General features: G+C 33.5%; 1 protein-coding gene across 1 annotated transcript; it reads right to left on the minus strand.

Annotated features, from left to right (window-relative positions):
- Window positions 1–1,119: 1,119 nt before the first annotated feature.
- Window positions 1,120–9,505, minus strand: LOC128205046 (mucin-2-like). Its single transcript, XM_052906447.1, has 6 exons — window positions 9,431–9,505; window positions 9,026–9,136; window positions 3,944–4,087; window positions 3,412–3,498; window positions 2,635–3,007; window positions 1,120–1,331 (listed from the first exon to the last, which is right to left on the minus strand). Exons 1-6 carry the CDS (start codon window positions 9,489–9,491, stop codon window positions 1,289–1,291), a joined length of 819 nt encoding a protein of 272 aa, XP_052762407.1. The 5' UTR covers window positions 9,492–9,505; the 3' UTR covers window positions 1,120–1,288.
- Window positions 9,506–10,986: the final 1,481 nt, after the last annotated feature.

Below are 10,986 nucleotides of genomic sequence, written 5' to 3' on the forward strand. Positions count from 1 at the left end.
GATTAATTTGGGAACTACTCCTTTAAAATGAAAAGGTTGTCTCCCATTTACAATATACATATATAAAGCATTCCACTTACAAAACAAATACATGCTATTGTTAAAAATAAAAAAGCTAAACCGAAAAATGTAGTTTGTTGACTTTGCATGAAAACCGTATTCTGTAACTTCTTATATCATTATACTTTTTAACCTTAACATGTGTTGATAAGAACGAAATTTCCGGAAACGAAAGTACACAAAAATCACTGTTAAATGTGCATCACATTTTTTCTTGCATACCGGAAAACCCATCTTACATACCCCATGTAAGATAAGTCACGCGCAACAACGCGCCACTTTTTATTTCATTTATGGTATTGTTTATGAAAAATATATTATGCCATTTCAATAAAGCGCAATCAAATAAATATGTTAGCAAGACTTTTAATTAAAATTGAAAATAGATAATCGTAAAAAACTCTATTTAAGTTGTTTAAAGTTACTGCGCTCTAAGATGTTAGTAAACAACGTCGCACTCGCTTTTTGGTGTAATTGTACAAAAGTTCGGCTTACGCACGTGCCCATGGGTCGGATTTTTTTTATCCGTATCGGAAACACATGACAGCTACTTATAATCCTTGTTATTAATGCGCTCGTACATATGACTTTGATGAAAATGAAACCCTCATACAAACGCTTGTGCTTAAAATTTGTATTGTGTGTTTCTTTTCTTCTAATATTGATTTTTTTGAGTGCGAAACCTATCTGAAATAAACGGACACACGAGTGACAAACATTCTAAACATGTTTTCGTGCATATTTTAATTACAAAATACACTTCTCAGTACTTATATTACTCAAAAGTTTCATAAACTTATAGAAAACAAGTCGGGCAAGCTTGTCAAGTGCTATCTTTTTGTATGTTTTAGAAATAGTCTGTATTTACACATATACATGTGATAAACAAAAGCATCAGTAAAGGCAAAACAATAACCCATAAACATTTTCAATAATTGAATATAAGAAAGTAACAGAAACATGCAAAAACGATTATGAAATTTAAATATTTAATCTGATATCGACAGTCAGTAATTATAACATGTAAATGATATAAGATTATACTTATTATGTTGTTGCTTTAAAATGTCGCACCATTTAAAAACTACTTGCCAAAACAAAATACACAAAAGTTTGAGTTAACTTGAAACAGCAAAGCTATATGTTGCGTTTAACATTGGTTTCGTCGACAATTTGCACTATTATTGAAATGTTTTGATTCTTCATGAGATGCAATCGAGCTGATAATCTATGCTTCAATGGGGGATACAACCGACCCTTCCTTTCGCTTTCTGAAATCAAAAAGACAGTATGGAAGTAGAGCTTTAACGGCATAAGGAATATACAACGCATACATCGTTCCAAATTTGTGCTGCGTTAATTGCTTTGGAGTGGTAATTGGACAAAAAAAGTTCACTTTGGAGAATTACCGCTTTATAAACGCTTATCCTCGTACATGGTCCAAACAGGTATGAATTAGGCATGGCAAAATTAATTTCTAAGGCAGATATTAATAGTTAAACGGGAAGTGAACGCCAGATGGCTTTTATTTAAAAAGGTTTTAAAAAGCATGAGTACAATTGTCAATTAGCTTTTGATGTGTCTGTTTCACGCGAGTTATTTTCATATATTACATGTGTAACTTATGTATGCACATGTAAAAAACGTGAAAATGACACATGCCAAAGTTTTTAAAAGAAGTATACAAATAGTTTACGTAACAAAGTATTCATGTATGTGGTTATTTGCAAACAATTTATTCTGAAACTTAACACATTAAATGGAACTTCACTAGGGCTTTATAGATTGAATAGGAAGGGACACAAAACATTTTATTTAGTTATGAGGTTCAGTATTTAGCAAGCATATTACATACATCCGTTTGAGCAGGTGTAGGTGTTATAACGAGTTAAGCAGCTTTTATGGAATAAGCTTATATCTGATTTTCATTCAAAAAGCATTTACATTTTAACGTAAATATCTTTATACAAAACTACTATGATTTTGTGATGATTGCAGGTTTTTTAGAAAGATATGTGTATATTTTTACCATATATTGTAACCATTTTTCTTATTAAAACATATATCATTAGATATAATAAGATAATACTATATGTTATTTGTTACGTCATAAAATTTGGACCAATGGAAAAGGCGGAAATATATACATTCTGTTTAATAATATAAATCACTTCTTTCCCTATGGACGTATAGTATATATTATATGGATTTTTTTGTATTTTTAACGTGAAAGATCATCAGATAACAATGAGTACTAAGTATTATGAGTTAATATGAATGAAGATATAAAGGATTGTTGTTTACGAAACACACTGAAATTCATATATTTTGTTCTTATTTAATGCCTTAAAAGGATTTAAAAAGGCAAAGTGTATGCGAAAATAACAACATTTCAGAACTGACGTCGTCGAAAGTGTGTCCAAGCCCGATGCTAGCTAAAGTATGATTTATACGTGACAGAAAAATATGCAGTGTAAAATGTCAAATTTGGATCGGAGGAAAACTATATTACTTTACTAATTACTCACTGTTAATCAACGGAAAGCATATACAAGAAAAACAAAACAGACTAACCCTTTCCTGCAACACGAAAGGTAGACACAAAAAGCTACCGCTGTCAGTAAAATGACAGCTGAGATACAACCGGCAACAATACCAATCAACAAGGATTTGCTCATCTTCGTTTCAGGTTGGTTATGTTTTTGATTGTCTGTTGCATTCGAACCGCCAATAATCGGCAATTGTGTTTGATGGTCAGTTGCATTCGAACCGCCAATAGACGGCAATTGTGTTTGATGGGCAGTTGCATTCGAACCGCCAATAGACGGCAATTGTGTTTGATGGTCAGTTGCATTCGAACCGCCAATAGTCGGCAATTGTGTTTGATGGTCAGTTGCATTCGAACCGCCGATAGTTGATAAAGATAATGCCGAAAACGTCTGAATTTCTGTAAAACAAATTGCATATATGCTGGCTGGTGTCTTATTATTGCAAGATTTCAGTTATTGACCATGGATGTCGTCTATACAAGATATGAGGTATTATGCGCATGCGCAAAAATATCCAAAGTAATACGCATACTAAATATGATTGACGCTGTATGTTTTATCCGTATTAATGAAGATAAACTTGTTATAAATGTGTATGTATTGAGTTTAAAAATAGTGTCACTTTAAAATTTTGGTCTCATTTCGTTAGCACATGTGCGTAATTTTTTTTTAGCGTGTACACACTGTTCTGCTGAGTCATCACGTGGACTTTTCCTGAACGTCCATAATTACACAAACGATCGGACTCTATTCTAGTCTACAAGTTTACATGTTTAAAATGAATCAGCTTATCAGCATTTACCACTTAGTTTTAAAATGCTGAAATCTGTTGCAGTATAGTTGTTTATTGTGGTGGGTTCCATTGTTGCTGCTGAAAACGTACTAGGTACTGGGAAGAAAACAAAATGTATTTCATTTTAAGATTATTTTTGTAAAAAACGGTAGGTTAATACAAGTTAAAATGGACACGAATACTAACATGTTTAAATAAGATTTAGCATAATTAATACAATTGTTTTAATATACCAAAAAGGATGAATAAATGTCAAAATGAATGGTTCTTATGAAGGATACCGTGTTTACTTTGAAAGAAATATGCATAAAACACGGAATTGTACTCATAAAACGATATATAACCCAGTAAATCTTTTAGCACTCACCAACTATTTAGTATATTCGCGTTTTCGGTTATTGAATAAACGGGTACAATCTTGTTATCAGTAATGAATATTTTCATTTAATTAATTATTAAGTAAGAAAGTAGAGATTTATCAGTCAAAATTTATGTGTGTCACTTTAACATAAAGATTAATATTTGCTGGATGAATATGTACGTTCGCAAAGGTATCGTATTTTGTAGTCGGAGCAAGGTACTGGGAAATTGTCGTCATTCAGACAGGACGAGCCACTTAGGGTACATTGCATAATATCTCCTGACGAGTAACTCGCAATGTCATCCGTTGTATAACACTCAATACCTGTAATGAATATCAACAATGATTAAACACTCTGTTTCTGTTAGAAATAAGAACATGTATTTTTTTCTTTCATGGTTTTCGATGAAATATGATTTTTTATCAAGAACAACAACAACATGCATTCAGGCAATCATGCCTATAGAATACAAACAGTTTACGTGCAAACAGGTAACATTTAGCTAGAAGCATACTAATAAAATGTGAACAAAAAGATAAATGATTTTTAATCAGTGGTAGTGAATTATTTTGCAATTTGAGGTAAATCTAGAATGCATCTATATTAAAGCAATTTGTCATTTACAATTTGATAGAACAAGAATTTTAAACAAGTAATTCAGCAAGCCCCGAATGTTTGTTTAACAGATGTTATAGGGAGTAGTATTTATTCAGACGTGAATATCATGAGCTAATTCGTGTTTTTGTATGTACTCAATGACTTGACACCCAGTGCTATTACTACAAGTGGCCGACTTGCTTTCAATGAAAAGAATAATACATTTGTGAATGGCATTTCAACCGTGAATATATAGTGAATTAGTTGCAACCTTGTATGGTAAGTTGCTATAATGTGTATAATATTATTCATATGTAGACTGTCCAAATAGTGAAAAAGAATAATTATGTCATGTAGTTTTAGTTCTGAGGTTATTTGCATGTTATATATATCTTCTGCCATATTTATGGTTGTGCTAATGGTTTCTTCGCATAATAATTTTGAAAACTTGTGTATATTAGGCCAGTGGCAATAGTATGGTTTATGTTTGTCGAGTTTTGTGCTGTTCTTCTATGTTTCTTGTTTGTGAATCTGTGTTTTATGTATTTGGCGTTTGCCCAGTGCCACTTAACCGGGTTTATGTTTAACGTTTTGCTGTTGAGCTTGTTTCTGTAGCTTTTTGCATAAATATTAAAGAATTGTTTACGTACATCCCGGAATTTTGGACATACTAAAATAAAATGGTATTCCTATTCTACTTGCAGTTTGTACAAATTCTCTGTGTTCTTGGTATATAGTTATATCTCCCCGTTTCTATTTGTAGTGTGTGAGAACTGGTTCTAAATATTGTTAATGTTATTCTGTATGTTTTACATTTAAGTCGGTCTAGATTCGTACAAATTCGTATTTAAATAGACAGTATGTTTCAAGTTTACTCGAGTTGTTTATTCTTGAGTACCATGACTGTTTATAGATGTAAGTTATTTTTTGAATAATTATTGTAGTGTTAATTTGAGTTCTTGCCTGGTTCACCCATTTGTCATGCATTCCGCGTTATTATAGAATGCCTGATATATGAAATGCCCAGTTGGCTTTATTTATGGATCCATCGTCCACGGTATTTTTAAGCATACTGTACGATTTGAAGTTTTAGACAAAATTCAAAAGTATCCTATACTGTAACATGAAACAAGTGAAGAATGTTCGCTCGGCGAAAATGTAAACAAAGACCAATTCTCGTTGAAAATTAAAACTTCTTGGTAAGCTTCAAACAAACTACCTTGCTCATAGATGTCAAATCTCATTTTATGTTTAAGGCAATGTATTATATTGATGATATATAAGTTCAAGTATGTGTAAAGTATAATTTTGTCTAGTTGAATTGATTTATTATGACTTTAATGAGCCTTTGTCATCAAGTGACTGTGATGAATGAGCTAATGAATTGTGGCGTTACGGTAGTACTTTGGTCATGTTCTGGAACATACTAGAAGCATTTATAAAAGTTAACTGATTAATGTTCATAAAATGTTTGCATTTAAAAACGAATGACTAATAAACTACCTAAAGAAATATCAGAGAACATTTTATCCACGAACCGGAAACAGAAAATTGACAGCTACGTAATCAGCTTCATCTTTGCGTGAATGGCATCCCACGGGTAGCGGCGTAGAAAAGGAGGTATTTAGAAAAAAATAATTTAAAATATTAATTAAACTCCGAATATAAGCAAAAAGGAAACACAAAATGTGTTGATTTCAGTATAAGATCGTATTTAATTTCAATAGTGATCATAGAAAAACTATATTTTACTTGTGGCTCGAAGTGACGTGAAAAGCGTTGAGAGAAAAAAATCTGGTTTGGTTACAAATAAAAACAAACTATTATATACATTAAAATAATGCGCGTGGACGAGATAATTGTTACGTCGAGATTAAATAGGTATTTAAAATTAAGTTTTAAACTTTTTATAGACATACATTTTTTAGGCATTGTTCATATCATCGGATAGTGTTTTAACCAACCGACATTATATCACAGCTTGAATTATTTTAAAGGAAAAAAGAAACGTAAAGATTCTAGCACGGTCGACTTTTTTATTTTGTACACCAAATTTGTTTGCAAATATTTTTGAACTAAAGGTAGACGATTTCTCAAATATTTTTTTGAGATATACACAACCCTGTTCATACATGTATGTTATTTTAAGTCCATTGTGAAACATGTTGAACAAAGTGATATTGCTCTAAATAGGGATAATACTATGGGCCGAATTCAGAACATTCACTCTCACTCACACTCCAACCACATTCCCGTAAGGGACACTCAAGTGATCACTTGAGTGAAATAAGGAGAGTGACACTCAAGTGATCTGTTCGTATTCACATGCCTCGCTAACACCACTTCATCAAGTGACCAATACAGTACAAATACATGTATGTTGACATGATCATATCGGATTATCTGTTTGACTATGGTGATTTTTACAGTTAACATATGTTTATTTGCGATTTGAGTACCTTATTGGTAGATATTGCGACAAACAAATAACAATAATTGTTATTCTGAAACTTAACATTTTAAAACATTTGGTTAATAAAAATAAACGTTTTTGATTGTAAGTAACTCTTGCAAAATGCGTTTAAATGCATGTTTGTTTTTTTGTTGTTGTTGTTTTAAATATGTAGCCGTTTTCCATTCTATCACATGAATTAAATATGTATTGGTATATACTCTTGCTTTTGTAGTCTGCATAAAGCGGTCTTGGACGTTTGAAAATAAAATATGAAAGTTGAAAACACTTAATTTAAAATAGCACGTGGATAAAATTAGCGAATGAATGTACCTCTTATGGGGAAATCACACCTCGCAGTGTAAAACAACTTAAGAAATGTAGGGGAAATTGGATGACGATGACGATAATAATAATAATAATAATAATAATAATAATAATAGATATAATAATAAGAACAATAATAATAATGATAATAATAATAATAATAATAATAATAATAATAATAATAATAATAATAATGTTGGTGGTGATGGTGGTGGTGGTGATGGTGGTGGTGGAGATGGTCGTGGTGGTGGTGGTGGTGATGATGATGATGATGATGATGATGATGATGATGATGATCTAACTGAATATAGGCTGGAAAATACATATCAATTCTCTGACCACGCTCTGAAATGAACATGAACATTGCGTTAAACCGTGTACATAAAGTCTAGCGGCGTATAGTAAGCGGCCTGGCGGCCTAGCGGCCTTAAATTGTTTCCTATTCCAAAGCATTTTATATGAGTTCTTTTCCAAAACATTGATAAATTAATAGGTTATACTAGTATTCATAAATCCACATCCATTAGCGAATAACAGCAACTTTCCCCTTTTTGGTGGCTGCTTGATTGAGTTTTTTGGGAATTTTAGGCCACTAGGCCGCCAGGCCACTAATTACACGCAACTAGGCCGCTGGACTGCTTGATCGAATTTTTGAAAAAAAATCGCTCCAGCGTGGTGAATTTAGCATAGAAAATCATTATTTTAGCATTGTTTTAGAGGAAAACTCACAGAAACATGCTTTGATGTAGAAAACAATTTAAGACCGCTATGTTTATGAACGAATAAAAATACATTGATTTATCATATTTCCCAATTAATCACATGAACAATAACTTTGAAATAAAGAACAAATTTAGGCCGCTAGTCCGCAAAGTTCACGCCGCTGGGCTGCTAGCTTCATGCCGCAAGGCTGCTAACTTCGCGTACATTTAGCTGTATGTTCTTGCAGCCATAGATGAAACGCAACCACAAATTTTGCTGGGCGTTCAAGATCATAACGAAACAAAACAAATATTTGATTGGCGCATCTTTCCGAAAAATTGATTTTTTATAGAAGGCCACGTTATTGAAGCACACGTACTTCAATGGGTTATCCCGGTCTCTTAAATATGTATTTGGAACGAGGATGTCCCTTATTTGTTCCAAAATCTGATATATTTCACCTTTTATACTTGTCATGTACATTTATCACTCACACTCATTCAATTCGTATTCACAACCAATCCTCGAGGGTGGTTCAAGTGGCCTCGCCGAGCACTCACAAATGTCCCACTCACGCAAATCACTTGAGTCTCACTCACACCTGTGAATACGGATAAACCTTTCACTCGAAAATATCAGGACCGTTATGTGATTACAGAGGATTAACTCATTGAGTGTGAGTGAGAGTGGTTGTTCAGAATTCGGCCCTAAGTGATGATAGTAAAAAAAGATGATTATGTTAGTAACATTGATCTAACTAAGATTAGCGATATTCTTAAAGAGTTGCTACGGATAGAAAATATTGATGATATTAACGTTGATGCATTGAACAATGTCGTGTCAAGTATTTGTAAACTGTTTCAAGTTAGTCTAAAATAAATGTTGAAAGTGAACGATGTGTTAAAACAACTTCAATTAACTGGCATTTTCTCTGTGTTTTGCATATGATCAAATGGAACAGTGTTTGTTTCGGTGAAAGACAACACAATATCTCACCTCATGAACACCAAAAGTAAATACGGAATAAATAGTTATGCTTCTCTTGAAATACAGCTTTTTGTGCTCCCCCATTGTAAGAGATTACGATATATTACTAAAATAGAAATCTATCCCTTTCATAACTGCGCTTTAATGTAAAGAGGTATACGTTAAAGAAAATTTATAAAACATAACATAGTATTACGACTGATATTCCCATTCGGACAAAAGGCGGATTTTTCTTCCGGTGTCCAATTCTCCCTGTCACCGTCTCCAGAATCCGGCCCATCTCTGTTAATCCATGAAGACCAGATGGCTATTCAAACACATATATAACCAATAAAATGTTTGTAACCCAGGTAATAATCATTATTTATAAGCTATTTATTCTTCTATTAAAACTACCAGGACAAGACTTCTAAGCAATCATTTCATGCCAAAACCCTGTTCAAAAGCATAGAATATCCTCCAATTTAAAAAGAGGTTGTCCAATCGATCACAATTCACAAACAGCGTTTTGTCACAATGCTTTCCAATCGAAACTACGAGGACAAACAAACTAGCTGCATACATAACTAAACTAAAAATAAGCTATTTTCAACATTCTTACCTTTGTTTAAATTCATCAATAAAAGAAGACTTAAAACAAGCAGCCAAATATTCACGAACATTGTATATTTCGTAATGCAATATCCAGGCACACTCACTGTCATACGCAATATGCACTAAATGAGTTGGTAAGAATACTGATAACCCCCAAAGGAGAATTATCAACCAGGGTTGTTAAAGTTGGGCGAAACTCCGTGGGAAAGTAAAAAAGGTGTTTATTCAGGGATATATTGGATATACGCGATTAAATTTTAATAAAAACTGATGAGATAAGGGTCTTCTACCTTGTCAAAAATTCATTTTTGTAAATTACAAAATTACTTGCAAGCTGTTACGAAAATAGAAAAAGTTCTCTGCTTGAAATATGCAAACATTGGAGAATGATCAGTTGCCAAGTGTGTAAAGTTAATTGCTGAAAATATACTAATTACCCAGCGGTCACTTCGCGGGGCAGGATTAATGATTAAAGATACAGTTTGCTTCCAGTGACGGGATAAGTGCACAATCAAGATGTCCCGACGAAACGGATCCATCGTTTGAGGACCGTGATGCGGAGCTTTCACAGGCCCCGCACCCGGAATAGTTTTTTTCATGAGACGGATGAAAAGCTTACGGGTATGGCGCGTGAAAACTTTGTACAGGAGATTTTACGGCTTTGTAGAAACGAATTCTTTAGGCTTGACGAATATAGACAAAGTCTGGCAGAACGGGCGCGAGTACTTCAGGATTGCCCGGCCACGCGTCTCGTGAACCGCAGGACTCTTCTCATGCTACAGAGGAAATAAAATGCGCACAACACTGTTATGTGCTAAGTACCTTCATGTGTGGAGAAAAGACTAGGTAAATGATGGACATATTTGTAAACTTAGCCAATTCAAATGACACAATACTTATAAGCAACGACTGTTTATCTTCAAAAGTTATACCAACTCAAACAGATTGTTTCGAACGTTCGTATGTTTTGCGGAAGAACTGGCTTGTCAGTTAAAATAAACATACCAGAAGAACAGGAGCCTTTCATCAACGACGACATGTTTTGGCCAAATGGGATCAAGTACCGGAAATGGGTGACGAGTCAGACGAACAGCGCAATCCGCCACGTCTCCGTGACAGACGACGAAACCTCACAATCACAAGTGTAAAGGTTCCGTGCATATGTACATCATAGATCATAGTTATTGGGATCGACGCAGTGAAAACAATGAACACGAAGACGAGGGTTGACCTTTTTGTGATAATGACCCCAACTACGATTACAGGAAGAATACACGGGAAACGTGGAGAAATCGGATAAACATATACTGAGCAACGTTAGTGTTTATAAATATTGTAGTACATGTATTTAACACAACTGTGAACTAGCTATGTTACCTATGATTACTGTACGCTTTACTTTTTAAACTACTAATTTTGATGTTGTGTGTGTTAAGCTGGAATTGTCGTGTATCAAGTCGTCAGCATAAGTTTTGTCTGAAATTTTGACTAAACATAACAATGACATCTGCTTGAATAATGAGCATTATGTTGCAAATCGGGCGTAGCAATTATGTTCAAAAA

The sequence above is a fragment of the Mya arenaria genome, chromosome 10 (genome assembly GCF_026914265.1).
Source record: "Mya arenaria isolate MELC-2E11 chromosome 10, ASM2691426v1".
NCBI lineage: Eukaryota > Metazoa > Mollusca > Bivalvia > Myida > Myidae > Mya > Mya arenaria.

What these genes read in the sequence shown, in the direction of transcription:
- LOC128205046 (XM_052906447.1), bottom strand. Translation starts at nt 9,491, where the DNA reads ATGTTCGTGAATATTTGGCTGCTTGTTTTAAGTCTTCTTTTATTGATG. An exon ending in AATACGATACCTTTGCGAAC is followed by an intron (nt 3,499 to 3,943) that starts GTACATATTCAT and finishes TTTTCTTCCCAG; the next exon opens with TACCTAGTACGTTTTCAGCA. An exon ending in CAGCATTTTAAAACTAAGTG is followed by an intron (nt 3,008 to 3,411) that starts GTAAATGCTGAT and finishes TTTGTTTTACAG; the next exon opens with AAATTCAGACGTTTTCGGCA.